This window comes from Aspergillus ibericus (genome assembly GCF_003184845.1).
Source record: "Aspergillus ibericus CBS 121593 unplaced genomic scaffold BO80scaffold_23, whole genome shotgun sequence".
Taxonomy (NCBI): Eukaryota; Fungi; Ascomycota; class Eurotiomycetes; order Eurotiales; family Aspergillaceae; genus Aspergillus; species Aspergillus ibericus.
This window is the reverse complement of record NW_020292121.1, coordinates 431,104-458,257: the sequence shown is the minus strand read 5'-3', so window position 1 is coordinate 458,257 and position 27,154 is coordinate 431,104. Positions and strand designations below refer to the sequence as shown.

At 54.1% G+C, this 27,154-nt stretch overlaps 13 protein-coding genes across 13 annotated transcripts; 9 read left to right on the top strand and 4 right to left on the bottom strand.

Annotated features, from left to right (window-relative positions):
- Window positions 1-84: 84 nt before the first annotated feature.
- BO80DRAFT_425871 (uncharacterized protein) lies at window positions 85-1,084 on the top strand. Its single transcript, XM_025719624.1, has one exon. The coding sequence runs from the start codon at window positions 490-492 to the stop codon at window positions 940-942; it is 453 nt and encodes a 150-aa protein (XP_025574695.1). The 5' UTR covers window positions 85-489; the 3' UTR covers window positions 943-1,084.
- Window positions 1,085-1,158: 74 nt separating this feature from the next.
- Window positions 1,159-1,745, top strand: BO80DRAFT_106858 (uncharacterized protein). The gene has a single exon (XM_025713376.1). The coding sequence runs from the start codon at window positions 1,319-1,321 to the stop codon at window positions 1,631-1,633; it is 315 nt and encodes a 104-aa protein (XP_025574694.1). The 5' UTR covers window positions 1,159-1,318; the 3' UTR covers window positions 1,634-1,745.
- A 712-nt stretch (window positions 1,746-2,457) lies between these two features.
- Window positions 2,458-9,625, top strand: BO80DRAFT_106900 (uncharacterized protein). The gene is made up of 5 exons (XM_025713377.1): window positions 2,458-2,804; window positions 2,881-3,756; window positions 3,815-7,796; window positions 7,844-7,965; window positions 8,020-9,625. The coding sequence occupies exons 1-5, from the start codon at window positions 2,604-2,606 to the stop codon at window positions 9,376-9,378; spliced, it is 6,540 nt and encodes a 2,179-aa protein (XP_025574693.1). The 5' UTR covers window positions 2,458-2,603; the 3' UTR covers window positions 9,379-9,625.
- Window positions 9,626-9,657: 32 nt separating this feature from the next.
- On the bottom strand, window positions 9,658-10,885 carry BO80DRAFT_425867 (PSME3-interacting protein). Its single transcript, XM_025719623.1, has 2 exons — window positions 10,579-10,885; window positions 9,658-10,479 (listed from the first exon to the last, which is right to left on the bottom strand). Exons 1-2 carry the CDS (start codon window positions 10,742-10,744, stop codon window positions 9,914-9,916), a joined length of 732 nt encoding a protein of 243 aa, XP_025574692.1. The 5' UTR covers window positions 10,745-10,885; the 3' UTR covers window positions 9,658-9,913.
- A 783-nt stretch (window positions 10,886-11,668) lies between these two features.
- On the top strand, window positions 11,669-13,093 carry gcy1 (putative glycerol dehydrogenase Gcy1; the record flags this gene model as incomplete). Its single annotated transcript, XM_025719622.1, has 4 exons — window positions 11,669-11,828; window positions 11,931-12,059; window positions 12,123-12,371; window positions 12,422-13,093. Coding segments are annotated over exons 1-4 (893 nt in total), but the record flags the coding sequence as incomplete, so codon positions are not given.
- A 275-nt stretch (window positions 13,094-13,368) lies between these two features.
- BO80DRAFT_494237 (uncharacterized protein) lies at window positions 13,369-15,032 on the top strand. The gene is made up of 2 exons (XM_025723860.1): window positions 13,369-13,454; window positions 13,503-15,032. Exons 1-2 carry the CDS (start codon window positions 13,402-13,404, stop codon window positions 14,812-14,814), a joined length of 1,365 nt encoding a protein of 454 aa, XP_025574690.1. The 5' UTR covers window positions 13,369-13,401; the 3' UTR covers window positions 14,815-15,032.
- A 621-nt stretch (window positions 15,033-15,653) lies between these two features.
- cbhC (putative cellobiohydrolase) lies at window positions 15,654-17,167 on the top strand (the record flags this gene model as incomplete). Its single annotated transcript, XM_025715818.1, has 6 exons — window positions 15,654-15,937; window positions 16,023-16,276; window positions 16,327-16,464; window positions 16,528-16,785; window positions 16,831-17,072; window positions 17,123-17,167. 6 exons carry the CDS (start codon window positions 15,654-15,656, stop codon window positions 17,165-17,167), a joined length of 1,221 nt encoding a protein of 406 aa, XP_025574689.1.
- Window positions 17,168-17,464: 297 nt separating this feature from the next.
- BO80DRAFT_425861 (casein kinase II subunit beta family protein) lies at window positions 17,465-19,020 on the top strand. The gene is made up of 3 exons (XM_025719621.1): window positions 17,465-17,730; window positions 18,107-18,352; window positions 18,401-19,020. Exons 1-3 carry the CDS (start codon window positions 17,674-17,676, stop codon window positions 18,890-18,892), a joined length of 795 nt encoding a protein of 264 aa, XP_025574688.1. The 5' UTR covers window positions 17,465-17,673; the 3' UTR covers window positions 18,893-19,020.
- BO80DRAFT_465494 (arylformamidase) lies at window positions 19,021-20,515 on the bottom strand. Its single transcript, XM_025722720.1, has 2 exons — window positions 20,181-20,515; window positions 19,021-20,119 (listed from the first exon to the last, which is right to left on the bottom strand). Exons 1-2 carry the CDS (start codon window positions 20,285-20,287, stop codon window positions 19,348-19,350), a joined length of 879 nt encoding a protein of 292 aa, XP_025574687.1. The 5' UTR covers window positions 20,288-20,515; the 3' UTR covers window positions 19,021-19,347.
- A 183-nt stretch (window positions 20,516-20,698) lies between these two features.
- Window positions 20,699-22,221, top strand: BO80DRAFT_408719 (putative eukaryotic translation initiation factor 3 subunit EifCh). Its single transcript, XM_025717854.1, has 4 exons — window positions 20,699-20,730; window positions 20,784-20,823; window positions 20,874-21,343; window positions 21,405-22,221. The coding sequence occupies exons 1-4, from the start codon at window positions 20,723-20,725 to the stop codon at window positions 21,982-21,984; spliced, it is 1,098 nt and encodes a 365-aa protein (XP_025574686.1). The 5' UTR covers window positions 20,699-20,722; the 3' UTR covers window positions 21,985-22,221.
- Window positions 22,222-22,302: 81 nt separating this feature from the next.
- BO80DRAFT_357260 (putative mitochondrial carrier protein) lies at window positions 22,303-23,383 on the top strand (the record flags this gene model as incomplete). The annotated part of the gene is made up of 2 exons (XM_025715830.1): window positions 22,303-22,492; window positions 22,596-23,383. Coding segments are annotated over 2 exons (978 nt in total), but the record flags the coding sequence as incomplete, so codon positions are not given.
- Window positions 23,384-23,579: 196 nt separating this feature from the next.
- Window positions 23,580-24,790, bottom strand: BO80DRAFT_455898 (MFS general substrate transporter; the record flags this gene model as incomplete). The annotated part of the gene is made up of 5 exons (XM_025722136.1): window positions 23,580-23,816; window positions 23,863-24,048; window positions 24,082-24,104; window positions 24,134-24,334; window positions 24,370-24,790. The coding sequence occupies 5 exons, from the start codon at window positions 24,788-24,790 to the stop codon at window positions 23,580-23,582; spliced, it is 1,068 nt and encodes a 355-aa protein (XP_025574684.1).
- A 365-nt stretch (window positions 24,791-25,155) lies between these two features.
- Window positions 25,156-27,115, bottom strand: BO80DRAFT_383705 (sugar porter family MFS transporter). Its single transcript, XM_025716929.1, has 7 exons — window positions 27,050-27,115; window positions 26,958-27,003; window positions 26,828-26,903; window positions 26,589-26,780; window positions 26,293-26,536; window positions 25,990-26,246; window positions 25,156-25,933 (listed from the first exon to the last, which is right to left on the bottom strand). The coding sequence occupies exons 1-7, from the start codon at window positions 27,074-27,076 to the stop codon at window positions 25,264-25,266; spliced, it is 1,512 nt and encodes a 503-aa protein (XP_025574683.1). The 5' UTR covers window positions 27,077-27,115; the 3' UTR covers window positions 25,156-25,263.
- Between the last annotated feature and the right edge of the window lie 39 nt (window positions 27,116-27,154).

Below are 27,154 nucleotides of genomic sequence, written 5' to 3'. Positions count from 1 at the left end.
CGGTAGACTGGATGAGTCTGATCAGTCTCCTGGACGGGTATCTGCCTGGTCAAACTGCAGATAGCTCGTGCGCTGCCTAGGATCATCGGAATCTAGACCAGCGCCATGTTCGAAATGAAGACCGGTGAAGAGTCTTGCCAGGACCATGACAGCCGCCGTAGGCCACCGCATGCTGCTTATGAGAATAGCAATAGGATGGCCTGCGTCCATCATCGTGATGTTGGGCATACAAGAACGCGTCTCTAGTGGGCACGCGTCCTGAGATCTCCCAGTTGCAGCAGTCTGGACTGGTATGAGTCATTGTCAACCGACTGTGCCTGACTTGCTCAGGTCCCCAACACCTGCTGTGTAAATTCTCAAGCCGAAGTACGTGTCTTAGTTATCCGCGGGCTGAGCCGTTCCTGCCGACGGTTCATCCTAACGGGCGATCTAGCGCGTCGAGCCAAAACATCTCAATCTGGATGCATGCAGACAGCGGATGGAGCGCAAATGTCATGGAGCTATTCTGAATCCAATGCTCCAGCAGCAGGCGGTCGTAAAATGGGCGTGCATATGCTCCGCGGCGGGGGGTTTCGGAACCCCCCAGGGTCCAGAAAGCATGCGATGCAGCGATTACGGACGTCGGAGATTCCACAGGATGGACAACTGTCAATCACCGGACGAGAGGACCTGTGGTGCATCCGGACTAGCTTTGAGACGGTGTCCAAGAGCCCCGACGAGAGGGGAGCCCCGAATGGCCAGTGGTTGGGTCTCCATTGTGCAGGGCGCCATCTCATAGGCGGTGGCGGGGTCTTTGCCTTCGATGCGGTGAAGAAAAGGGCCACCGCAGCAGAAGCATCCTTTCCCCATCCTGGGATTTTTCTGACATCCGAGTTTCTCGCTGAATTTTTCGGACACGGGCGTTGGCTGCCTGATGGATGGACGGGCTTGGAATCTGCATGATGATGAGTGCATGCCGAACCACGGTTGGGAGTTTTTTTGTTCTGTTGCTTTTGCATAGATCTAGAGGCACGTGCGGTGGTGGATCGAGGAGGGGAGGCTCTGAGCGAGTCAGTCTACTGTAGTATACAGAGCAACACCAGGGGTCATGTCTTTTGGAGAGATCTCATTCAGTTGATGCCCTATCCCTCACTCCCATTGACCAGCCATTGATTTGTTTACTGGGTCCAAGAATAGTAAATAGGACGACTCCCGCGGATGTACCAAGGAACCGGTGTTCCTTAGCTGCTTCTGGCACGGTTTCCCTCAGTACTAAAAACCCCACTTGAGGCCGGGAAGGACGTGCCAACGAATAACTGCTGTTAAGCCTTTTTGGGTAATGGCCATAATACCCTTTGTCGGACCCCTCCTATGCACTGATGCAGCGAGAGGGTATGACCGGGAATGCCTGGATCTGAGAACGGATCAGATGTGGTTGACATACATATACATGGGCCGTCTACCCGTCGGGAGGCATGGAAGGAAGTACTACGGACAGTACTCTGCATCACTAATAGCATTCTACTCCATCGCCCACTGCTGTCTGTCCCACCGAAGGAGGGGGGCTTTCTTTATCGATAGGAGCATCGGCCCACCGCCCCCGTCCTTGCGCGCGCAACCCAACCGGGTGTGTGACTGGCTTGTGCCTGCGTGACTTGCTCAATTATCCCAATTGCCATTACCTATTGCTCTGACTGTCGTTGGATAGCCGATCGGATGCGCCAATAACCTCTGCCACCCAGATCCCCGGTTATTTCTTCCTACATCCAGGATAGCACGGAGTACTCCTTTTAAGTATCCTACCGCGGCGTGCGACTGTACCGGCAGCCTCCCAGCGATCCCGCCGCCTCGTTGGCTCACCACCTCCCAGCCACCGGGTTACCTTACTGGCCTCGGAGAATCAAATCACACGGTTTTTACTCCGTATACGTCGATCAATCGAATTAAAGGCTCAGCAGGAAAAAAAAAAAAACTTTTTTTCATTTACCTTTGGTTTTTTATGAAACTTCCTCGACTCGTCCTCGACTTACCCTTTCGAACTCTCGACTGACCGCTGACTTCCCTATGTATGTACGCAACTAGTTCGCATTCCTACCTGTCTATCGCATACCATCTCATCCAATCCCATCCATCCCCGGGGAGATCTTCCGCTGTTTTGCGCTCTCCTTCCTTTTTACCTCTGCCACCGCCCCCCCGGGGTCATGAATTCCATGGCCTGTCCTCCTATCCCTGTCTTGCCCTGCTAAACCTTTTTGTTCATCCAGATCCAGATCTCCTCACTTCCTCCAACATTCCTTCCGTGGTCGATCCACTCCTTTCTTTCCAGCCCTGATCGCAAGTTTCGGTCAGCCCGCCATCTGACGTGACGTTTCGCGTGGTGTAACTACCACCCGCCAGTCGGACTTCGGGGCGAGACCTGCTTATTTCAATCATTGCGACTATCTATACTTCTGCCGGCTCTCTCGTCAGTCTCATCGCTCCGCTTTTGATTGTTCACCGGTGGTTTGAACTGGTGTCAGAAATCCTCCGAGAATAAGGTGCTGCCTCAATTGGGGCTGATAGGGTATCCATGCGCCTGGCATAGAGCAGTCGCTGGCCGTCATACGAGTGTCACGCGTTCCAGTATGGATGTTGTGCCAAGGTTCTATCGTGATGCACTCGCTTTTTCATCAAATGGACACGCCCATTCCCCGGTTGGGTTAAACATACATTGCAGGGAACCATGCGGCGAGTCGAAAGGCTGGCTGAGCTTGGACTCCCGAGCAACCAGATGTGGTTATGTGCACGACAGCAAAGCTCCGCAGGTGGTGAAACACCAGAGCCAGGTACGTTTGCTATTGAACTTACTACGAATGTCAGTTATGTAAATCTGTGCCCGGGCTAATCGTGGCGTATTATCAGGATACGAATATTCGACGAAAGTCATGTTATAAAACCGCCCTGGCTCTTGTGGTTGACATTCACCTGGTCGATCCCGAAGGTTATGACCCACCACCACCAGCATATGATGATGCGATAAAGGATCTGCCTCCGGAATACTCTGCGCTGGCTCCCTTGGCTCAACAAAAGGACCTGATCCAAGACTCCGCGCCAGCACGGACTGCAGATGACACCAAGTCCAGGAGAGCGTCTCGATCGATTGACTTTGAATCGACGTCTGGCATTCGGGAAAATAAGGGAAAGAAAAAGAAGAAGCCAGCACAACCCCAGCGACAGAACTCACCGCCAGCCGAGGAGAGCGGTGGTAACAATGCCGAGGGCGGAGATGAGCCCAACGGTGACGGTACCGGAGATGGAGGCGATACTGGTGATGGCAGCAATGGAGGGGATGGTAACGGTGGAGACGGCAATGGTGGCGGCGATGGAGGTGGCGATGGAGGTGACGGAGGTGACGGTGACGGTGATGATAACTGGAACGCATGGAATACAACTTCCACCAAGAAGAGTAAGAAAAAGAAGAAAGAGGAGGAAGAGGAACGACTGAAGAAAGAAGAAGAAGAGAGGCAAGCCAAGGAAGAAAGGGAGAGACTGGCCAAAGAAGAGGAGGAACGGAAGGCAAAGGAAGAAGAGGAACAGAAAGCGAGAGAAGAGGAGGAGAGACTGGCCAAGGAAGAGGAGGAACGGAAGGCCAAAGAGGAGGAAGAGAAAAAGGCTGCCGAAGAAGCCGCTGCCGCTGCATCCAACAACCTGAATTGGGCTGATCAGGGTGATGGAAATGGCGACGATTCTTGGGCATTTACTACTACCACTAGTAAGAAAAAGAAGAAGAAAGGCAAGGTGCGTCGTACATGGTCCCCGAGATACCTCGACAATCGATCCCCTAACTTATCAGCAGGCCGCGGACGCAGTTCCACCTGAGCCGGCGTCGAACGGGTTTCAGGATGTTAGCTTGAGTGACAACGTGCCGCAGCTGGATCTGAGACACCCTCCCCCAGCCCCTGCAACCAACTTCAACTTCGGTTGGGGCCAAGGCTGGGGTTCTAACGATAAATGGGGCCTCAACACGTTGAACGGCGCGGAAGACAAAGGAAAATCGGATAACCCCTGGTCCTTCTCCGGGAATAATAACCTAGCAAATGCTTCAGTTGGGTTCGGCTTCGGTGGTGGTGATTTTGGAGATATCCCGGGTTCTAATGATGTCAGTGCTCCTCCAGAAGGAAAGACTGAGGATGACATCTGGGCCGGCTTTGGCGCGGCTACGAAAAAGGACAAGAAGAAAAAGAAGAAGGGGTCAGAGGAGGAACTCCCCGTCGACCCTGAGCCCACGCCCATTGAAGAGCCCGAACCCCAAGCCGAGCCTGAGCCTGAGCCTGCACCAGTAGTGGAAAGTCCCTGGGATACAGGTCTTTCCAAGAAGGAGAAACGCAAGGCAAAGAAGGGCAAGGCTGTCGAGGAACCAGCTCCAGAACCTCTTGTTGAAGAGCCAAAATCAGACGACGCTTGGGCGGCCCTTGAGGAGAAGCAAGAGCCAGAGAAGCCGCTGGAGGTTGCCGACGACGACAACTGGGGCTGGGGCATGTCTACTACCAAAAAGGACAAGAAAAAGAAGAAGGGTGCTGCGGCGGAAGTTCTTCCCGTAGAAGAGCCTGCTGCAGAGGAGCCTCCTGCAGAAGAGCCCCCTGCACCCGAACCACCTGCTCCGGAGCCACCAGCGGAGCCTGAACCCGTTGAGGAGAAGAAAGATGAGGATGACTGGTCAACGTGGAGTGCCCCCAAGAAGGACAAAAAGAAGAAGAAGGGCAAGGCTATTGAGCTGGAGCCGGAACCACAGCCCGACCCTGTGCCGGAGCCTGAGGTAGTACCAGAGCCGGAGCCAGAACCAACACCAGAACCGGGACCAGTCCTTGAGCCTGAGCCTGAACCTGAACCTGAACCTCAACCTGAGCCCGAACCCGAGCCCGAGCCGGAGAAGAAGGCCCCGGAGATACCAGACAGCCCTCTTTATAACAACTGGCACACCCTTTCATCTAAAGACCGGAAGAAGCGGGAAAAGCAACTGGTCAAGAAGGGTCTTCCGATTCCCGGTAAAGATTTCGAGCTCCCAGTACCAGGAGCCGAGCCTCCTGAGCCAGAGCCAGAGCCAGAGCCAGTACCTGAACCAGTTCAAGAGCCGGAGCCTGTTCCTGAACCCGAGCCCGAGCCTGAGGTAGTGCCGGAGCCAGAACCAGCGCCAGAGCCGGAACCCGTCCTTGAACCTGAACCTGAGCCTGAACCAGCTCCCGCACCAGAACCAGCAGAGCCCGAGCCCGAGCCCGAACCGGTTCAAGAGCTCGAACCTGTTCCTGAACCTGAGCCTGAGCCTGAGGTCAAAGCTCCCGAGATTCCAGACAGCCCTCTCTATAACAACTGGCATACCCTCTCGTCCAAAGATCGCAAGAAACGAGAGAAGCAGCTAGTCAAGAAGGGACTGCCTATTCCTGGTAAAGATTTTGAGTTACCAGTGCCAGGAGCTGAACCTCCAAAGGAACCTGAGCCGGTGCCAGAGCCAGAGCCAGAACCGGTGTCAGAGCCGGTTCAAGAAGCAGAGCCAGCCCCAGAGCCAGCTCCAGAGATTGAACCAGAGCTAGAGGTGGTACCAGAGCCGGCAGCGGAGCCTGAGCCTGAGCCTGAGCCTGTCATAGAGCCAGAGCCAGTGCCTGAGCCCGTCCCCGAACCTCAAGAACCAGAACCAGAGCCGATTCCCGAGCCAGCTCCCGAGCCAATTCCTGAAGCGGTTCCAGAGCAAACCTACCAAGATGATAGTTGGGGAATCTTAAGCACTTCGAAGGACAAAAAGAAGAAGAAGAAGAACAAGATCGCCGTCGAGCCCCCACCGCCCGCACCTACCCCTCCTTCTTTTGGATTCACTGCCGAGCCAGAAGGCTTCGTGCCTACTGAGCATGTGCCCGAGGAGCCACTTTGGGATGAGTACGATAGCAAACCTTCGAAGGGATTTCAGGATGATTATCTGGCGGAAGAAGCACCTAAACCGGCCAAGGGATTCTGGGCCAGTTTCGGTGTTCCAACCATGAGCAAATCCAAGTCTACCAAGAAGAAGTCGACCGAAAAGGCCAAAGCAATCGAGGTGGCACCAGAGCCTGAGCCTGAGCCAGTTCCCAGCCAACCCGAGGATGATTTACTTATTGACGTTGGTGATGATTTCAAGATGCCCGAAGCGCCCGAGGCGCCAATCCCGCCAGTTGTCGACGAACCACCCGCGCCAGCCGCGCCGCCAGCGAAGACTTCTGTTGTCACCAACAAGACCAAGTCATCGGCCAAATTGTCACTCGCAGAGCGAATCAACGCTTTGGAGCGGAAGAAGGACAAGGCAGCAAAGGCAGAGCCTACCCCGCCCCCGGAAGAACCTGAACCTCAACCCGAACCTGTGGAGTTCTTCGACCCCGAGCCGTTTAAGAAGCCCTATAGGGATGTGGTCCCTGGGAGCTTTCCGGACGCATTTGACGACGACTACGAGGAATTCTACGACGTACCACCACCTGCCCCGGAACCTCCAGCACCCGGGCCGGAGCCAGCCCTCGAACCTGAGCCGGAACCAGAGCCAGCGCCAGAACCTGAACCTGAACCTGTCCTTGAACCTGTCCTTGAACCTGTCCTTGAACCTGAGCCTGTGCCTGAGCCTGAGCCCGCTCCTGCGCCGGTGTCATTGTCAAAGAAGGCGAAGAAGAAGGATAAGAAGAAGTCAAAGGCTATTGTCCTCGAGCCCGTGCCTGAGCCGATACCTGAACCTGTCCCTGAGCCAGCATTCGAACCGGTAGCTGAACCCGCGCCCGAGCCAGTGCCGGAGCCGATACCTGAGCCAGTTGCAGAACCAGAACCGGAGCCGGAGCCACAGCCTGAACCACAGCCTGAGCTCGAGCCCGAGCCTGCTCCGGTACCTGCTCCTGTCTCGAAAACCGAAAAGAAGAAAAAGAAGAAGAGGATCGTTGTCCCAGAGCCAGAGCCAGAGCCAGAGCCCGCTCCTGTACCGGAGCCAGAGCCTGTCCTTGAACTTGAGCCTGAACCTGTCCCCGAGCCTGAGCCTGAACCTCAACGCGAACTCGAACCCGAACCGGAGCCGGAGCCAGAACCTGAACCGGTATATGTTCCTGCCCCTCCTGAGCTACCAATCGAGCAAGAGCGGGGATTCCAGCCAGAGTTCGACGAGCCACCTGCTCCAAAGCCTGAAAAGCCGAAGAAGAGGAGCAAAAAGGTCGCTAGTTTAGAACAAGCAGCGCCAGTCATGGAACCAATGCCTGCCGAAGCTGAACCAGCCGACGCAGCTGAAGCAGTTGGTGTAGATACAGGTCACCCTCCTACGCCCCCTCCAGAGGCAGAGCCGGTACCTGAAAAGCCGGTGAAGAAAGAGCGCGTTCGTCTTGAGCGTGCTCCAGGTTCGACCTCTTGGGGATTCTGGAGTGCTACGCCACAAAAGCAGCCCTCCCATAGGGAGCGTAGGCCAAGACGGGAGCCCTCACCGCCCATGGTGAGGTCAAAGTCGGCCAGACAGCCGAAGTCGAGGGACCCTGACGAGGGGGAGAAGTCTCCCTCTGACAAGGATAGACGGCGAGAGGATCGACGAGAGGACCGACGGGATGACCGACGGGAGGATCGACACAGTCGAGGTATGACTTTTGCTGACTTTGTCCTTGGGGCGCCGCCGCCCACCAGAACCAAGTCGAGTCGAAGGCCTAGACGTCCATCTATGGGCATGGAGGATGCGGGGTTCCCAACTCCACCACCAGATGACCATCGGGACATTCCGGATAAGGCAGCCCGCATGATGGGTGTGAATGGCTCATCCAGGAGGGAAAGACCCCATGAATCTCGTAGAAGACCTCGTAAGTTCCCACGTCACCTCATCGCGACGCTGCTTACAATTTTCTAGGCAACCCTGACTCATATGCTGTGGAAGATGAGGACATGGTCATGGTGGATCGGGATGACTTTTCCGCTCCAAAGGACGGCTCAAGGGGATCGAGACATTCCGACAGACAGTCAAGGCGGAAGGTAGGCGACAAAGTCCCGGGCAGAAATGTAATGATGCTAACACTGGCCCCTCAGTCTCGGTCCAGACGTGGCGAATTCCCTGATGATGCGGTTATGCTTGACACAGACCAGCACCATGGACCCGAAGTGTTCTCAGGCCCCGACGATATTGCCTTCGTAGAAGCCCCAAGAGAACGACGAGTAAGGCAGTCGAGTACTGCTCCCAAGAAAGAGTCCACAGGCCTCATGGGCTTCATTGGTTCTTTGCGCAAGTCCGCTCGTCCAGAACAGCCAGAACGGCGCAAGTCCCGATCTTATCGCGATGACGATGCCAGATACATGACTGAGCCAGAGCGAGATGAGGCGCGCCGTGCGCGGCGTGACGAAAGAAGGAGACGTTATGAAAGACCGGATGCTGAAGGCGAAGAATTCGTCAACGAGGGCGGTCCGGTGGGTGGTTTCCCGGAGACCGATGTGGAGGAAGCCGAGGCTAGGAGGGCGGCGCGTAGAGCGCGACGGGCACGACAGGCAGCATCTGATCAGCTTCGGGAAAGCGAGTGGCGCGAGGCTGAGGAAAGACGCGAGGCCGAAGAAAGAAGAGCTCGACGCAGGGAAAGGGAGAGAGCCCGTGAGCGTGAGATGCAAGAGAGAATGGTCCGCGAGGAGGAGGAGAGGGAAGAAAGACGCCGCGAGGAGAGAAGGGCTCGGCGCGCTGCTCGTGAAGAGCGCCGTGCCCGAGAGGAGCAAGAGGCCCGAGAGGCAGAGGCCCAAGCAGAGGCCGAAGCCAGGGCTGCCGAGCGACGCGAACGCAGAAGGCGGAGGGAGGCAGAGATGCAAGAAGCCGCCGCGTACGAGCCCCGGTCGAAACGACGATCCTCTCGTCACCCGGTCGATGACCGAGCTGCTCGAGACTTCTATCTCGGCGGCTACAATGGTGACAGGGCGTACCGTCCAGAGCGCTCTGCAGAAGACGGAGAAAGACCTAAACGCCGGAAATCCAGGGCCCCCGAAGTGGAACGAGGGCCTCCGATGATGTCCGGAGGACGCAAGGATAAAACTTCGTCCTGGGTACACTCCCAAGAGAGCGATCCGCCCGAGCCACCCCCGGTCGTTGCAACCGTTCTGGACGTGCCACCGGGCCCAGACGAGCCAACGCAAGCACACTCGGTATCCTCAGACGAGGAAGCCCGCCGAGAGCTACGACGTCGAGCTCGCAGACGAGCCCGATACCCCGGCATGACAGACCAGGAAATCGACGAGCTGCGGGCGCGTAAGCGCGAGGCACGACGCTCCGAGAAGAGTTCCAATAGCGCCGATTACGAACGGGTCCGCGGCCAGCGCTCGTACGATGATCGATATGCGCCTGCGAGTGGTGGTGGGACGAAGATGCCGAATTGGTTCAGAAGACTGACCAACAGGATTCATGATGAATGATGAGGATTATACGATGGAATGAATGATATGCTTGATGTTGGATCTGAGGGTTGATTGATTTGGATGATGCCTTAGCGAGCATGCTATGAATGATGTACGATTATGACTCTGAGAATGACTCTGCTCAGTGGATTGATGTTGTATCTGTATTTCGGAATTTGTCTGGCAAGGATAGACTTCGTAAGGGCATTCAGAATACTGACGAGGCTGGGAATAGAGGTTTTGATACTTCGTTGTTGGCATGCTAATCCCAAGTCCTTGAAGGCAGTGTCATTGACTCAAAACTTTACATCTGACATTAAAATCCGGTATTTTTATTAAACACATATATGAGATGGAGGTCACCTATCCATTCTAGTGACCAAAGCCTTCCTCGAGTATTTCGGCACATATGTAATCTAGATTTCCCTGGAGTCTCGGCAAACTCGTTACAAGCTTTTGACATGCTATAATACCGCATCAGTACTCTGCAATATAAACGGCAGGCAGTGATGATCGTAGATATGAGCACAGTATTGTACAGTCTCTTCTACACTTATTCCGAATCGGAGCCGTAGTCCCCTAGACCAAGTGACAGCGAAGACGGTTTCGCTGCTGGTTTCGATGCAGGCTGATCCGGGATCGTCTGCGGAGGGGTTGCGGGCTTGTTTGCGCCAGGCAAAGTCGCTGGTTGTTTTGGTTCCTCAGGCTTCTTTGGGGTAGGCTCGGAGTTGCTCTTCTGGACACCATTATTGGCTTTTCCGGAATCCTTGTCCGCGATGTGATCCGGCGTCGCGTCACCGCCCAGAGACTTGCGTTTCTTGCCGGGAATGAGGAGATCCTTGCTCTTCTCTCGGCGTCTCTTGCGCGCGGGGATTTTCCAGTCTTCGCCTTCGGCGGCGGGTGTGACGTCTGCTGTTGTATCCTCGAGCAGGACTTTTTCGGCCTCTTCTCGCTGTCGACGGAATACCTCCAGCTGCTCGGCAGTCTCCTTTTTGACCGCGGCTTCCTTGGCCCGGGTGGATTCCATGATGGAGTCGAGAAAGTCGACCTCGTCTTCGTCCAGCGAACGGAATTGGTTCTTTAATTTCATCTTCTCTTCGAAAGCTTCCTGCTTGGCCACTTTGCAGCACCAATCACATCACCCTAACATGTCAACCCAACACGTCTGCCAGAGAGATTTCACGCCTCAGGGCATCTCCGCACGATGTGGAGACTCACTTTTGTTCTGCTGGAGGACTTCGTATAGACTCTTGCCATCTTCCTGTCTCCCTAGCTCGGCTTTGCGCCTTCGCTCGGCCTCGAGCTCCTGCTGCACGCGATGCCATTCATCATCGCGCTGGACCGGGTCCTGGTCCGTTCCTGCGGACACAAATCCGGATGACATGATTATCGCTTTGGTATGAGCACACGGTCGCGGCAGTGGTGTGAGGTCGGCAGGCGGCCGTCAAAGAAAACGATCACGGTTGTGATATCCCGCCAAAGCGTTTCGCAATTGATGCGCGACGGGTTTGAGGCGGCAGCACAACGTCACGATATCTTGCTCGTAACAGGCCGGCGGCTCAGCACCGTTTCCAACCGAGTGAGAGCCACAGTGGCCTGGCAGAATCAGGCGGTGAGGATAATGCGCTCCATGGTGATTGGGCCTGAGGCAGACCCGCACTGGGACCGGCGGAGTTGGTGTCTTTTGCCTGAATGGCAAAATGCCTCATTGAACCAGTTACCACGCTGGCTGAGTGTCTTTATCCTTGTGCCATTCAATTTTTCGGATCGGGTATTTTCGGTTTAGGCCAGTACCGCTATGATAGGTATCGCCCTCGGGCCATTGTAGTAATGCCATCCACAGTGGTCAATGTTCTGTTTCGATGATACTAAAATCCATGGATGGAGGGGATCAAAGTATCCAATTGACAATTCAATGGTATAATCTGATAGAAAGTACCTGGTATCGCTTAGTTCTCTTCGTATCATGCAGCTTTAGACTCTGCGTACTAGACAGTAATTGGCTAGCTTGATAAAGCGCAAGTGAACAGGGATCATGAAAGCGCGGTTAATTCTTTGATAACAGCAAAGCATGTTGCAGATCGGGCTGATTGGACCCCCAGCTCGTTGGTTGCTAATGCTCCGACAGGTGCCAATTGCCCTGCAGGACAGGCAACCCTTGGGTCCGTCCGCTAGGAGCTTGCTAGTCGGGGACCACTGGCCAGCAATGGCTTCAGATGGATGCTCCCCACTGCGCCATGGAGGGGCAGCCCGTGCCCCTCCATCGTCATCGTCCCGCTCATGGTGTGCTGGATGGACCTGCCTCTTCATGCCCGCGGTCCGCCCTCAACCTCTTGCCCACCTGGCTATAAAGCCCCTTCAACTGACCCAATTCCTCAGTTCGTGATCTTCCCCATTACTCTCCCGCTTTCCTCCAATCCCTTCTACCACCCCAACCAATCCAAAATGTCGAACCTCGAGCACACCAAGTAAGTCATCCTATCCAATTCATTACCCCATGAATTCAGAGATCAGCAAGCGACTTAGTAATGAGGACACAATCTTATTAACCATCTTTCTCCGTTTGACAGGAAGGTCTACACCCTCAACACCGGTGACAAGATCCCCGCCGTCGGTCTTGGTACCTGGCAATCCAAGCCCAATGAGGTCAGAGAGGCCGTCAAGAACGCTCTCTTGAAGGGTTACCGTCACATCGATACGTGAGTGGAGCTGGCTACCAATTACGTCCTCGAAGCAGCGACATTGACCGATCTGCGTTCTAGTGCTCTTGCCTATGGAAACGAAGCCGAGGTTGGAGAGGGTATCAAGGAGTCGGGTGTTCCCCGCAGTGAGATCTGGGTTACCACCAAGCTCGACAACCCCTGGCACAAGCGTGTTGCGGAGGGCATTGACACCTCTCTGAAGAGCCTTGGCCTCGACTATGTCGACCTCTACCTTGTCCACTGGCCCAGCTCGACTGACCCCAACGACCTGTCGAAGCACCTTCCCGACTGGGACTTTATCAAGACTTGGTACGATCCCTACCAGTGCATGGGTAGTCCTTGTGCTAATAATGTTCCAGGCAAGAGATGCAGAAGCTTCCCGCCACCGGCAAGGTCCGTAACATTGGTGTCTCCAACTTCGGCATCAAGAACCTCGAGAAGCTCTTGAACGACCCCAGCTGCAAGATCGTTCCTGCTGTCAACCAGATCGAGCTTCACCCCAACAACCCGTCCCCTAAGCTGGTTGCCTACAACACCTCCAAGGGCATCCACTCCACCGGCTACTCTTGCCTCGGCTCCACCAACTCTCCTCTCTACAAGGACGAGACCCTTCTGAAGCTGGCTGAGAAGAAGGGCAAGACTCCCCAGCAGGTTCTGCTCCTGTGGGGTGTCCAGAAGGGCTGGAGTGTTATCCCCAAGTCCGTCAGCAAGTCCCGCATCGACGCCAACTTTGAGCTTGATGGCTGGGAGTTGACTGCCGAGGAGATCGAGCAGCTGGACAACCTGAAGGACCGCTTCAAGGTCTGCGATGATGACTGGCTCCCGGTCAAGGTTTTCTTCGGTGATGATGAGTAAACTGCTTCTACGATGATATCCATGTGAATTAGACTATAGATCACCAATTGTACATATTTGGATGCGGCTATGGCGATACTCAGAAGTCTAGATGTTTAACTTAGAAGGATTTCATGGGTGGCAGTGGAGGAGGATAAAGCTGCCTTAGTTCCAGGCTATGATTCCTTATCGGCCGATATCGTCATACATCAAAAATGAAAGTCACGGATCCATGACGCATCTCCTGGCAAGCACAGTGTAATAGCACAAAGGGCCATTTACTCATACTCAAGAGTTTTCTAGTAATCCACATTTGTATGGTTCCCCTGGATGACTTAAGAATCCCGAGGCACGTGGTGCTGGATCACATGGTGCACCGCCACCCCGGATTACTCCATCATCAGGTCCCTCGTCATCCCCTTATCTCTCTTCCATCTCCCATCATTTTAGGATGGTTCTTCCATCTAAGAAACTACTATAACTCCTTTCTCTAATTGCAGTCAGGATGCCGCCTTCTAACGGGCACCTGCTGCTCCCCAAGTTTTGGCGAGCAGCCAGGTGAGTCATTTGCCACCTGGATGTACTTCCGTCCGCTAACAGTTCTAGGTCTGCCTACGAGAAGGCCTACAAGACTATCAAGTCACGGTTCCCCGAGCAATTCCAACAAAGCTCACTTCGTCTCCAACCCGAGTATGTGCGTATAGTCAACCGCCACCCTATCAATCGTGCCGCTGCTATTCGCCAAGCTCGCAGTCGCCAGTACTCGACTCGTGCCGCAGGCTCCTTCGTCTCGTACCTTCGGAGCGGCCTCCAAGGCGATCGTGCTGCCTACAAGACATCTCGCATTGCCGCTAACGTCAGTCGCTTGACGAGCCATGCTCCGTTCGCCTCAACCCTTCGTCCGAATTTGACCGGCGGCACCTTGGGCCGTACGGCGGGAGGCTATGCCATTGGTGCCGGCCGCATCGGTGGGGCCCGATACTTCTCCCATGGCGCAGCTGCTCCAGCACAGGTCATCAACAATGTGTCTGTCGGCGTCCGCGCCTTTTTCCTGTCGGGACAGAAGGCCCGGTTCGATGGAGTCGACCCGATCACCGGCAACAAGCGATTCAAGGCTGTGAGCAAGCTCCAAGATGAGGCCGAGCGGAAGATGGCAGCCATCCCTCGCACGGCTCCCGGTTCCTTTGTCGATTTCCAGATCTCCCCGACCATCACCGCTTTCGGCTTGCAGAAGAATTTGGTCGCGACTGAGGCTGCTGGCGCCCAGACCGTCAACTCGGAGGGTCTCTTGGACTTTCTGTCTGCGGACTTTGCCCGTGCTCTCAAGGACCTTGCTGCTGTGCTGAATGACCTGAAGCGACTGTCCACACTGGGTGACTTGCCTATTGAGTTGCATGATAAATCGACACTTCGGGTGCGGTTCCCTGGCTGCGATGCTAACACGGTTGAACGTCTCTGTGATGAGGCCGGGGTTCAGAGGGGAAAGATCATGCAGGATGAGGATTTCGACATCCGTATGGGTGCCGATCTGGCTCTCCTGTTTCCTTTCGCCCCCAGTGTGCCGGCCTCTCCCGACATGGACGACTACTTCTGTCGCCCTGGGTCCCTGAAGTCACAGGCCCCTGAGGAGGTTGACTGGCATGCAATGATGTCGCCTGATGCTACAGAAGCCTCTCCGGAATACTACAAGCAGCCGTCTAATCGACTCAGCTTTGAGGACGTGACGATGTTTGCCGAGAACCCCTGGAGGTCTTCATCCTCGGGATACTCCAGCATTAATGTCAGCGAGCTCGGGGATCGTGCCTTTTTCGCTGAGGTCACAAGCTTCGGTATGCCCGAGAGTGCTTCCGAATACGACGGATCGGACGGAATCCGCAAATTCATAGCAGAGTGTGATGTTGCCAGGCGACATTATTGAACGGCTTTGCGTATATCACTTGAACATACACGGACTTTGACAGTCGTTTCCTATTGTTCCATTTTAACTTGAAGCATATAATCTGTGATTTACACGCACAAACAAATGAATGCCAAAAACATGGTTGATCAGTTTACCTAGTATCAAATAAGACAAACAATTTCAGCGAATACGAGCCAGACCTGGTTATCCCCCAGTTCCTAATGGGAACTCGGCCCGTCACACCGGTTCTATCTCCCTCGTAGCACCCTTTAATTCCCTCTCCATCTTGGCAACGCTATCACTGATCCTTCCCAAATATTCCCAATACAACTGAACGTCACAGTAGTATAAAGTTAAACCCTTCTCCAAACGATCGACACACCGATCCAATCCTCAACCTACCTATAATATAACACGACCCTGATTCAATATACCCGAAACCAACTCGGCATTGAGTACGTTTCAATTCGTTCCACCATCTCATCACTTCCAGTCTGATGACGATCATCCCTCCCCGATCCGTTTTAGTTACGGAAAGGAGGTCCGTCCGTCTTGTCACGCAATATCACATTCACCACCATCACCACTACCACAGCCACCAACAATGTCTTTTGTAAGATCAATCCAATTTGGTCATCACGGACTAAGCGTAGCGTCTTGGCTTGTCACGGAAAGGTGTGTTTAGCCGGATATCATCCTCCTTCGGTCCTTGTTGGTTTTGGTAATTGATGGGCACTGTATAGGATTGTGTTAGTATAAATGTCCATGATGTATGGGTGTATACCACCTATGAATGAGATAAGAACCGTATCTTCTACTTGATTCATCATTCTACATACGGAATACGCACCGCCAACATGCGAACTTTCTCAACACTTTCACTTTCACTTTCGCCTTTCCTTCTCTCCGGAGTGAGAGCCATCCCCGCCGCCAGCGCGACAGCTGCGACGTCCGTCGCTGCGGCTGCGTCCAGCTCACCGGCCCCGACGGCCACTGCAACTGGGAACCCGTTTGAGGGGTATCAGCTCTATGTGAATCCGTATTATAAATCGGAGGTGGAAAGTCAGGCGATTCCGTCGTTGACGGGGTCGTTGGTGGCGCAGGCGAGTGCTGTCGCGGAGGTGCCGTCGTTTTATTGGTTGTGAGTGGTGCATTTTGTATCTCGTGTTTTGTGTGGGTGTAGGGGGTTTGGTGTATATGCTAATGTGATGTGCTGGTCATTGTAGGGATACGGCAGATAAAGTTCCCATCATGGGCGAGTACTTGGAAGATATCCAAACCCAGAATGCTGCGGGAGCGAATCCCCCTATTGCTGGCATATTTGTGGTCTATGATTTGCCGGACCGGGACTGTGCTGCCCTGGCGAGTAATGGGGAGTACTCGATTAGTGATGGTGGGGTGGAGAAGTATAAAGCGTATATTGACTCGATTCGGGAGCAGATTGAGACGTATTCGGATGTACAGACGATTTTGATTATTGGTGAGTGCTTTCGTGGGGAGTGAGAGGTGAAGGGATGCTGATTCTTGCAGAACCGGATAGTTTGGCTAATTTGGTGACGAATCTTAATGTGGCTAAATGTGCTAATGCCGAGTCGGCTTATTTGGAGTGTACCAATTATGCTCTGGAGCAGTTGAATTTGGCTAATGTGGCGATGTATTTGGATGCGGGTATGTCTTCTCCTATACATGTTGAGATTGATCGGCTTGTGGCGTACGCAGCTAACGATTCAGGCCATGCGGGTTGGTTGGGATGGCCGGCCAATATCGGACCAGCTGCGCAGCTGTTCGCTTCAGTCTATGCAAATGCATCATCGCCGGCTGCTGTTCGTGGGCTCGCTACCAATGTGGCCAACTATAATGCTTGGAGCATCGACTCATGCCCATCTTATACATCTGGAAACGATGTCTGCGATGAGCAGAGCTATATCAATGCCATTGCCCCTGAGCTGACCAGCGCTGGATTCGATGCACACTTCATTACCGACACAGGTGAGTGAGACCTATACAGGAGGTTTAGCTTGCTTACTCGATCAGGTCGCAACGGAAAACAGCCCACTGGCCAGAATGCCTGGGGAGACTGGTGCAATGTCAAAGGCACCGGTTTCGGCGCCCGGCCATCCACTGATACTGGAAACGAGCTCGCAGATGCCTTTGTCTGGGTCAAGCCAGGCGGAGAAAGTGACGGCACCTCGGACTCGTCTGCTGAGCGCTACGATGCGCACTGCGGATATAGTGATGCCTTGCAACCTGCTCCGGAGGCTGGGACTTGGTTCCAGGTGGGTGTTGATTGAAGCCATAAGAGCCTTCACACTAACATTTGTTGTAGGCCTTTTTTGAGCAGCTCTTGACAAATGCTAACCCTTCCCTGTGAACATCTGATGTTGTTCCCCGCATCTTGGAGGAAGCTTCCGCGGTATATAGCAGTGATGTAGACGAGTGAAATCAGACAAGTCAGTAAGAATTCAGCAGTTGAAGCACGTAGAGGATGAATCACATTTGCCAATTCACATATTCCACCTGAAATTATTCTGAATACTTTGTAGTAATGAAGCATGATGCAAGGCGGTGAGCCATGAGGAGGAATCTCACCGCCAACCCCGCGCTAAACTGGAAGAGGGCGCTCCACTGATAACAGGCCGGCTGGATGTCAAGAAACACACACTGTTACCTCCAGCCAGACGCTCTCGTTATCGCCCGTGAACCTGCCGTCTTTCGTTCTCCGGTCTTCACGTTGAATGCTTTGAGAAGAGTGTTCCAACATACAGTTCTGGGGCTCTCCTGCACTGGAGTGGTCTGACGGGTCTCGCAACTGGCCCAGGCCAAGCACGAATAATCTTTCCTGATCACATCCTCTTGGTGGAGTCTGCTAGTGGAATCATGGAGGACTTCAACAGTGAGACCGACAGTGACTACACTAGCTACTGGAGAGATTGGGTAAGTTGATTCCCTGCTACTGTGATCTTCTGTGCAGACAGACCGCGGCTGGAGCAATGGAGCGGCGTGGCTCGTTCTGCGCTCGACGATGTCATCGCGGCTGGTGAGAGACGAGCAGAACAACACAAAGATCTGTTGCCTCTGCTGCAATGGCTTCTCTCTTGAACGCTTCTTCACTTGCAAACCGACTCGTCTCTACCGATACTGTCACATAATGGATTCGTCTCCCCCCGTTGACAGTGTGGGTTCCGACTCCACAATTTGCCCTCCGATCAAAGCCCAACCGCGTCCGAAGCCAGAATTTCATATGCGCCCTTCGCCGTCGTATTCTTACGGCTTGCTGCTCCCGCAGACCGTGGCTGACTTTAGATTCCAGTTCATCTCCTCCCGTGGAAACGAGTATTTCTGCGAAATCGACGAGGACTATTTGACCGATCGCTTCAATCTTACCGGCCTGAACACCGAGGTTGCCTACTACCAGTATGCCTTGGACCTGGTGACTGACGTGTTCGACCTCGACGCGGACGACGACCTGCGCGAGCAAATCGAAAAGTCGGCGCGTCACCTTTACGGATTGGTTCATGCTAGATACATTGTCACTACCCGGGGTCTCGCCAAGATGGTATGTCGCCTGAGAGAAGACTCGAGGAATCGTTCTGACAGGGTGTAGGTTGAGAAATACAAGCGCGGCGACTTCGGAAAGTGTCCCCGTGTCATGTGCGAAGGACACCCCCTCCTGCCCATGGGCCAGCACGACGTTCCCAACCAGAGCACCGTCCGCCTGTACTGCCCCAAGTGCGAGGATATCTACAACCCCAAGTCGTCCCGCCATGCCTCGATTGACGGCGCTTACTTCGGCACCTCCTTTCACAGCATGTTGTTCCAGGTGTACCCCACCCTGCTTCCCGAGAAGAGCATCCGCCGCTACGAGCCCCGTATCTTCGGCTTCAAGGTGCATGCGAGCGCCGCTCTGGCCCGTTGGCAGGATCAGTTCCGGGAGGATATGAAGGCGTCTCTTCGTGAGGCCGGCGTGGAAGCCAAATTCGCGGAAGATGCCAGCGAAGACGAAGAACTGGAAGACGACGACGACGAACCCCTCGAGACCAAGGAAGAGAAAGTCGCCGGGGATGCTGCTTCTGGCCGGATGGATCTGGGCAACTGATGGCGCTCCCTCGTAATATCTTCTTCATTGGAGTTCTCCTTCTGCTTCTTTCTCATCCACTTGCATAGGGGCATGCATGGTGCATTTGCATTTGATTGCACGTGTGGATCTCTTCCTCGGTTTCTGCGTTTTTTTTTTTTTTTTTTTTTGTCTTGTTCCACGTCTCCGGCTATCGGCTTCTGCACCCCGGGCGTATGACGGGTTCTTTACCATTTCATTTCTCTCATGCACTGCAAATAATGATAACGAACACTGGTGGCGTTGGAAGTTGAAGATGGCGGGTCTGTTTTCCTGGCTTCTAATGTACTAGTTTTAGTTCTGGGTCTCCCATCCTGGCGGGTTCAGTTCGTGATACTCCTTTTGTCCGTGACTGATCGAGATACAATGAACTGCTTGCTTCACTGTAATCTGTGCTGCATGCCCTTATCCCGAAACCATCGCAACCTGGTTCTAATTTACTCCCTCAACTTCTCAATGGCAAACGCAATCCCCCTCGCCAACTCCCCTCCCTCCCTCCACGCATCATCATGCTGTCCCCGAATCTCCAACCCCTCCACCCTCTTCCCCCCACCCAAGGCCACCCACTCCCCCAACGCCCTCCTCATCCCCTCCCTCTGCCCCTCATCCACCAACCCATCCTCCCTCGAATACGCCAAAACCGCCACTCTCCCCCCCTTCCACCCACCCACCACCCCCTCCTCCCCCCTCACCACCGCCGGCGAAACCCCATCCCAAACCCCCTCATCCTTCCCAAACGCCCCCTCCGTGAACGCCTGATACGCAGATACATCCCGATGCGTATCCCGCAGTCCTCGCAGATCGTATATTCCCGCCATACCTAATATCCCCACCGGCGCTGGGACGGAGGGATCGGTGCGGAACTTCCCCATCACGGATTGGAAGGCGAGGGTCGCGCCACAGCTGTGGCCTACGAGGAGGTAGTTCTCGCCTATGGAGTATTTGGTTTGCAGGAAGGAGAGGGCCGAGAGGATGTCGGTTATGTGGTCTGGGTGGGTGGCGGTGCGGAGGTGCGTGGGGTCCGTCACGGAGGGGTCTTGGGGGTGGGAGGGGTGCGCGCTGAGTCGGTAGGAGATTGAGGCGAGGGCGTGGATGTAGGGGGTTGTGGTTGTGGTGTAGGGGGGGGAGGTGGTGAGGATGGTGCTCGTTGGGGTTAGGTAGGTGTGGGCGGTTTGGGTTGGGTCGCGCCAGGCACCGCCGTGGATGAGGCTGTTGCGGTAAGGGTTAGTGGTGGTGTGTGGGTGGGATGGGGGATGGGATGGGGTTGTACATCACCCAGTAGCCGGGGGTGGTGGTGGTGGTGGTGGTGTTGAGGGTGGTCACGGTCACGGTTTGGAGGTCGTGGTCGGTGCCGTAGTGGAAGGTTTCGGTGGACATTTTAGTTGTGTCTGATGTATGCTAGATAGACTGTGTAAGTATCTTTGTATGTATGTGGTTTCTCTAGGAGTGCTATGGTAGTATTAGTGAGGGGAAGTGCCGGTTAGTCAGTGCGAGGACTAGTTCGTTAGCTACGGGATGACCCCGAGATAGCAATAGTTAGTGGCCCGGATCAGAACAGCGGTATTGTTGCATTGTATCAAGACATCTTCTCAACCAGACTTTAGATCATCATGATGGTCTGATTCAAGCAGAAATGATGGTTATATGGGAAATGCTGGATGGCTGAAGACCCAAAACGGCTCGTATGGGGCTTGGCGCGCTAACCGCATCGGGCCCTAGGCGGTGGGAAATGCTGAATTCCATCCACACAAACCTCGCCGCCGACTGTCACCATCGTCGCCGTCGTATACACATTCCTGGCAGCATATCAACATGGCGGAGTAGGTGTTATTCCTCCCTGGAGGGGGTTTGTCACGATGCTAATATTCAGCAGGAAAGAAGTCCCTCTTACGGCCGTCAAGGTCGAGGCCTTGGTATGCACCATGAAAATCTCCCCCGCCTCAGATGCTTACAACAGGTCCAGGTGGTCATGAAGATCATCAAGCACGGCTCTCAGGCCTTCCCCACCACTGCCACCGGTGCCATCGTCGGTATGGATGTGGGCGGCACCCTGGAGATCACCAACTCCTTCCCTTTCCCCGTCGTCGAGATGCCCGCCGAGTCGCACTTTGACAACGCCGCTCCCAACCCGGCCGCTGCTGCTCCTCGCGCAAAGGCCAACGCTGCCTACGAGGCCGAGATGGTTCGCATGCTGCGCGAGGTCAACGTCGACGCCAACAGCGTCGGGTGGTACACCAGCGCCAACATGGGCAACTTTGTCAACATGAACGTAATCGAGAACCAGTTCTTTTACCAGAAGGAGATGAACGAGCGCACGGTCGCTCTGGTCCACGACGTCAGCCGCAGTGCGCAGGGCAGCCTGAGCCTGCGCGCGTTCCGTCTGTCCCCGAAGTTCATGGCGGCGTTCAAGGAGAACAAGTTCACTTCTGAGGAGTATGATACCACTATCCTAGCCGACTGAGGTGCAGATTGATGTGAAGACTGACGATTGCAGACTGCAAAAGTCCAACCTCAGATACCAGGACATCCTGGTCGAGCTCCCCGTTGAGATCCACAACTCCCACCTGATCACCTCGTTCATCCACCAGCTGCAGAGCCCCAGCCAGGCCGCGCCCACGGATCTGCCCGCGTCTCTGGCCGCCCTGGAGTCGTCCCCCTTCGCCAAGTCGTCGGTTCTGGCGCCCAACTACGACAACCTTTCCCTCAGCATCGACCCGTTCCTGGAGAAGAACTGCGATCTCCTGCTCGACAGCATCGAGGTGCACCACACCGAGACCAACAACTTCCAGTACTACCAGCGGTCGCTCGCGCGCGAGCAGGCCAAGATCACGGCGTGGCAGAACAAGCGCAAGACGGAGAACGCCAGCCGTGCGGCGCTCAAGCAGCCCCTGCTGCCCGAGGACGAGTGGCAGCGGCTGTTCAAGCTGCCCCAGGAGCCCAGCCGTCTGGACAGCATGCTCAACAGCCGCCAGGTGGAGCAGTACGCGCGCCAGGTGGACAGCTTTGTGTCGGCGACGACGGGCAAGATGTTTGCGGTCAAGGGCAACCTGCTGCCGGGCGAGGTGGCCAAATAGGGGACGTGATGATTTGTGGGGATTCTGGGAATTCATGCATGACCTTACGGCGTAGGGAGGGAAAATCTATATCTGAGGCTGTTAATACATTGTCTTTGCGTATTCCTGTGCATGATTCTTCTTGTTGATTTCCGGATCGACAGCCCTAACCCTGAGACGGCTCGGGCAAGACGTGGTGATGACCTCATTGATTCATACGATAAATAGCTTGTATAGGAATTCTTGAGCTGCAGCTGTAATCATGTCCACCCACACTGACATATGGATAGTACGCATCATCCCACAATCCCTTACCTCCACTAACTTGTAACCCACCAGTCCGGCGCATTTGCCGTCGTGGTCGTCGACTTCCTCGTCTACCCGTTTGATACGCTAAAAACCCGGATCCAATCCCCAAATTACACCAAGATATACAAGAACCCGCACACGGGGGCTGTCAACCGGAGTTTACTCTTCAAAGGTCTTTATCAAGGTGTCGGGAGTGTCGTCTTGGCTACTATACCTGCTTGTACGCCTATCCCACATAGCACCCTCCTCCACCTGAAACCCAACTACACACAGCCCACCCAATCCCTCCCAAACAACAACAACACTGATAATAAATAAAATAGCAGGAGCATTCTTCACCACCTACGAAGCCCTAAAACACGCCCTCCAGAACCCTCCCTCCCCATCCTCCCCATCCTCCCTCCCAATCCCCACCCCCCTCCTCCACTCCCTCGCCTCCTGCACCGCAGAAGCAATCTCCTGCCTCATCATCACCCCCGCAGAGGTACTTAAGCAGAATGCACAGGTCGTTACCACGCCTTCTACCCCCTCCACCCACCAACCCCCAAGTGGGTGGATTAGAGGGGGTGTCCTCATCCAAACCATCACCAAATTCAAATCCAGCCCGTGGAGGCTCTGGAGCGGGTATACGGCGCTCCTGGGACGGAATTTACCCTTTACGGGGCTGAATTGGCCGGTTTTTGAGTATTTGAGGGGGTGGGGTGGGGAAGTTGTTGTGAGGAGAAGAATGAGGGGTGGAGGTGGGGGAAAGGAAGGGGGAACGGGGGATGGGTTGTCAAAGGTGGAATATGCGCTCGTTACGGGGGTATCGGCTGCGGTGGCGGGGACGGTTTCGTCGGTGGTGACCATGCCGGTGGATGTGGTGAAGACGAGGATGATGTTGGGGGCTACTGCTTCTAATTCTTCTTCTGGGGAGGGTGGGGAGGGGAGGAGGAGTGCGTGGGCAATGGGAAAGAAGGTGGTCAGGGAGGAGGGGGTAAGAGGATTATTCAAAGGAGGTGCTATTCGGTCGTTGTGGACGGCGGTCTCGTTTGGGGTTTATTTGTGTATGTATGAGGGGGGAAAGGGGATTCTGGAGGATAGACGCCGGGAGAGGGGGGATTCGGGTTAGTTTAGCGTTATGTTGATTTGGCTGGTTGGCGGGATGGACTGTCTATGGTTTGTTGAGTAGATCGAGATTTGTTGTGCAGGGGTGGTTGGTGCTGGTGTCGATAGTGTGGTTCTTGATAGATGATAATTGTTTATTATCACTATGATCGGTTGGTCTATCTGCATCGTATACCTGCCATTGAAGTATCGGCTACATTCTATACATCAACCTCCAACCAGGAACAAACACTCTCGCGCCCACCAAGACCCCCGCACCCACAAGCAAAAGCCGAACCAGCCCACACCTGAGCAGCAAGATACCTCCCCCCAGTTCTCGAGATCAATGCACCCGCCACGGATGGCCCCGTCAACGGTCCCACGCTCATCAGCGCAAGAACCATACCCACTCGCGTGCCGATCTTGCTCATATCCTTCGTAAGAGAAGGGAACCGCCCCTGCAAATAACCCCATCGCAGCAGCAGAGGCGAGCCCAAAGAATACCGCAAAGAGGTATAACCCGGCCACTGTGTGGACACCAATCCAGCAGTACATCAAAACACCACAGATTGCTACCCAGGGAATGAGACGGTTTAAGGGGCCCGTGTATCGGTCTGCGAGATAGCCACCCGGTGCTCGAATTGGGATTCCAGCTGCATTGATTACAATGACGAGATTCACCCCAGCTGTCTGGGAGAGACCTAGGTTTTTCTTGTGGCGTACACTTGGATCTGTGTGTGTCAATGCTGGCCCGGTCATGGGAGGGTATTCTCACATAGAAAAAAGCGAAATAGAGCGTCCAGTAAAAGGAGGAAGATGCCAAACGTGAATAGCATGTAGGAGGGTTCTTTGAAGGCGGCCCATTCCACCAAAGGGCCGGATCGGCGAGGTGGAAGGCGTGTCCGAAGGAGAAGATTGATGATGATCGCCATAATCAGCGCCAGGAAGCCCATGCAGCGAACGGCCCAGGGGAAGCCTCGTGGATATCAGACGTTGATCAACAGTCCAGACCTGTCCACTTGGCGATTTGCGGAGTCAGATACTGAATCATAGCCGGAAACACCATTCCGCCAGTGCTCGTGCCGGTTGCTGCAGCAGTCACTGCAAAAACGCGATTCCGCGCAAAGTATGTCGAAATCACGGTAACACTGGGAAGCCAAATAAGCCCCTGTCCCAGCCCGATGCATAGGCCCTGTGCAAGAAATATCTGCCAGTACTGGCTTGCGAGGCTGATCACGAATGTCCCGAGGAGAATCAAGATGCTTCCAGCTAGCACAACGGGCCGTGCTAGGCCTGCATGGGTAGCGCGGCCTGACAAGGTAGACACGACCAGGAGGCAGAAGACCTGAAGCCCTCCGATCCAGGAGATATCTGATGATGACTCCGAAAGCTGTGTTTCATAATAGTTCTGAAAGACACCGGATGAAGCCATCATCCACGGTTGTGATTCGCTGTGGCCGCCGAACAGATTAACCCCGCGGGACTGATGCAAATGAGGGATTTTATTCCCTGTTGACAATAAGGACACCCAGAATCTGTGGCCATACATTCAGGGATTAAAACATAATGTTAGGGAGGCACCTTGGGCATGGAGGGTGATATGGTCAAGAGCAAACTGCGTGGAATGATAATGGATCGATGGCCCAGTCTATCCTCCGGATGATGTTTGGCCTGGTTTGAACTCGTAAAATACGCAGTCAGCTGAACACGATACTCACTTTTGTTATTGACATACTCAGCAACCACTTCTCTTCTCACCAATACCTGGATATGCATCACTATCAATCCACTCATTCATTTAGAGCTAAATGGGACAGCTACTGCCAATACAATCGATTCATCGCAATGAGAAGTTATCTCCGTAGAACCCACCCAGTGGCTAATGTCATTCCACATTCATCAGATTCAGCTCACCTCATTATGGGTTGCAAACGCCTCCCGCTTCTCCTGCTGCTCCTCAACTCTCCGTTCCAAATCATGAGGGACAAAATCCTCCTTGCGACGTCCCGCCACAATCCACGGGGAGTTCGAAAACAGATAATTCATCTCCTCCAATGGCAACTTCTTTGTCTCAGGCAGCAACAGCCAGAAGAACACCGCGTTGGTGAAGTTGCAGATGATGAACAGGAAATAATACCGATAGCGCACTCTCTCCATGGCAATGGGCGTCACCTGCCCAATCATCGTGTTGAATGCATACGAAGTCATAGTGGCCAGTGAAACACCCTTCGAACGGGTTCGAGTGTCAAACACCTCTGCTGGGATGATCCAAGAGAGGGGACCGCAGGTGCAGGAGAACGAGAAATTATACAACCAAGTCATGATGATAAAGCCCCAGTGGGCTCCGGTGTTGTTGCTCTCTGGAGGGAACTGTGCCAACAGGATGCAGGCGATAATGAAAGTAACCATGTTGCCGAGGTTGCCGTAGATCAAACTCCAGCGGCGACCGAACCGATCGATGAAGAGAATGCAGAGGAACTGCGCTATCAGGGCAATAATGGAGTTGATGGCTTGGTAGCGCAGAGTTTCGTCGCCACTGATGCCGATTTGGGCATAGATGGTTACGGAGTAGTATCTGGTTCGACAGGTAAGTCCTTGAGGTCTACTTTAATTCAGGATCTTTGGACTTACTGAATCGCAGATACGCCCGTCATTTGCACGGATGCCTGCAATGCGCAACACAGAAACAGACGACGGAAGGATGAACGCGAGGTGAAAAGTTCCTTGTAGGATTTGGCTTCCTGCTCATGCTCGTGTACGATGCTTTCCTGGATCTGATTGTATTCAGCCTGAACCCAGGGATCATTCTCATCGCCGTGGGCGTGAAGCTCGGCCAAGGTCTTCAAGCCTCGTTCGTGATGACCGTGGTCAATGAGCCACCGTGGTGACTGTTGCACATCAGCATGAAGTACGGTAAGACATGGTTCTGCCTACCTCAGGGAAAAGCATGATCAGAAAACCCAGGAACACAGCCGGCGCAATCTGCAACCCTAGAGGCAGCTGCCATTGGGCGTCATTGGTGCTAGAGAAGCCAATATAGGTACCATATGAGATCCAGGCAGCACATAGAGAGCCGACGCCTAGCATGAATTGTTGCAAAGCCGTGACGCGGCCTCGAATATTAGGGTGGCAGATTTCCGCCTGATAGAGGGGGATGACCATGGTGAGAAAGCCAACTCTATGTGCATATCAGTCTATATTCCTTTGGCAGTCGGGCCCGGTTAGCATACCCCAGACCAGCGATGAATCTTCCGCTGTACAGGTAGGAAATGGTTCGTGCTCCGGTCTGAAGACCCCCTCCAAGGCAGAAGACAATACAGCCGACGGTGATGGTCCAGCGTCGGCCTAGCCAATCACCACAGGGTCCTCCGAATGCTGCACCACAGAAAGCGCCAGCGGTAAACATGGAGACCACCAGTCCGCTGTCAATTGTCAGAACATAGTGCATCCATCCAGGTAGGAGACTTACGATTGGGTATCATTAATGTGGAACCTGGATATGAACGATCCAGACGCGATGACTTCAGCAATAACGCCAAGGTCGTCTGCAGAAGCCACTGTTAGCTTAATGGATTGGGACAGGCGATTTTGCAACTTACATCCATACAAGAATGAACCTAGTGAGGCGAAAACGCCCACCAGAAACTAATACCTGATCAACACCAGTCCAATAAATCGATGGGTCACTCACTTGATACCATGCTGGAGAGATATGCATGTTGAAGGAAGCCTTCACACAGCTCAGTGTCGGATCACTAAGCAGAGCTATGGAGAAGTGCGGAGTTCAAATCTGGGG

Coding starts and splice junctions, on each gene's coding strand:
- BO80DRAFT_425871 (XM_025719624.1), top strand. CDS start 490: ATGTCATGGAGCTATTCTGAATCCAATGCTCCAGCAGCAGGCGGTCGT.
- BO80DRAFT_106858 (XM_025713376.1), top strand. CDS start 1,319: ATGGCCATAATACCCTTTGTCGGACCCCTCCTATGCACTGATGCAGCG.
- BO80DRAFT_106900 (XM_025713377.1), top strand. CDS start 2,604: ATGGATGTTGTGCCAAGGTTCTATCGTGATGCACTCGCTTTTTCATCA. Junction 2,805..2,880: donor TGGTGAAACACCAGAGCCAG/GTACGTTTGCTA, acceptor GCGTATTATCAG/GATACGAATATTCGACGAAA. Junction 7,966..8,019: donor ACAGACAGTCAAGGCGGAAG/GTAGGCGACAAA, acceptor CTGGCCCCTCAG/TCTCGGTCCAGACGTGGCGA.
- BO80DRAFT_425867 (XM_025719623.1), bottom strand. CDS start 10,744: ATGTCATCCGGATTTGTGTCCGCAGGAACGGACCAGGACCCGGTCCAG. Junction 10,480..10,578: donor AGTCCTCCAGCAGAACAAAA/GTGAGTCTCCAC, acceptor GGTGCTGCAAAG/TGGCCAAGCAGGAAGCTTTC.
- BO80DRAFT_494237 (XM_025723860.1), top strand. CDS start 13,402: ATGCCGCCTTCTAACGGGCACCTGCTGCTCCCCAAGTTTTGGCGAGCA. Junction 13,455..13,502: donor AAGTTTTGGCGAGCAGCCAG/GTGAGTCATTTG, acceptor TAACAGTTCTAG/GTCTGCCTACGAGAAGGCCT.
- BO80DRAFT_425861 (XM_025719621.1), top strand. CDS start 17,674: ATGGAGGACTTCAACAGTGAGACCGACAGTGACTACACTAGCTACTGG. Junction 17,731..18,106: donor CTAGCTACTGGAGAGATTGG/GTAAGTTGATTC, acceptor TTTAGATTCCAG/TTCATCTCCTCCCGTGGAAA. Junction 18,353..18,400: donor CCCGGGGTCTCGCCAAGATG/GTATGTCGCCTG, acceptor GACAGGGTGTAG/GTTGAGAAATACAAGCGCGG.
- BO80DRAFT_465494 (XM_025722720.1), bottom strand. CDS start 20,287: ATGTCCACCGAAACCTTCCACTACGGCACCGACCACGACCTCCAAACC. Junction 20,120..20,180: donor ACCCCCGGCTACTGGGTGAT/GTACAACCCCAT, acceptor TTACCGCAACAG/CCTCATCCACGGCGGTGCCT.
- BO80DRAFT_408719 (XM_025717854.1), top strand. Junction 20,824..20,873: donor CCGTCAAGGTCGAGGCCTTG/GTATGCACCATG, acceptor CAACAGGTCCAG/GTGGTCATGAAGATCATCAA. Junction 21,344..21,404: donor AACAAGTTCACTTCTGAGGA/GTATGATACCAC, acceptor TGACGATTGCAG/ACTGCAAAAGTCCAACCTCA.
- BO80DRAFT_383705 (XM_025716929.1), bottom strand. CDS start 27,076: ATGCATATCTCTCCAGCATGGTATCAA. Junction 26,904..26,957: donor AGGTTCATTCTTGTATGGAT/GTAAGTTGCAAA, acceptor TGGCTTCTGCAG/ACGACCTTGGCGTTATTGCT. Junction 26,247..26,292: donor TGATCATGCTTTTCCCTGAG/GTAGGCAGAACC, acceptor GATGTGCAACAG/TCACCACGGTGGCTCATTGA.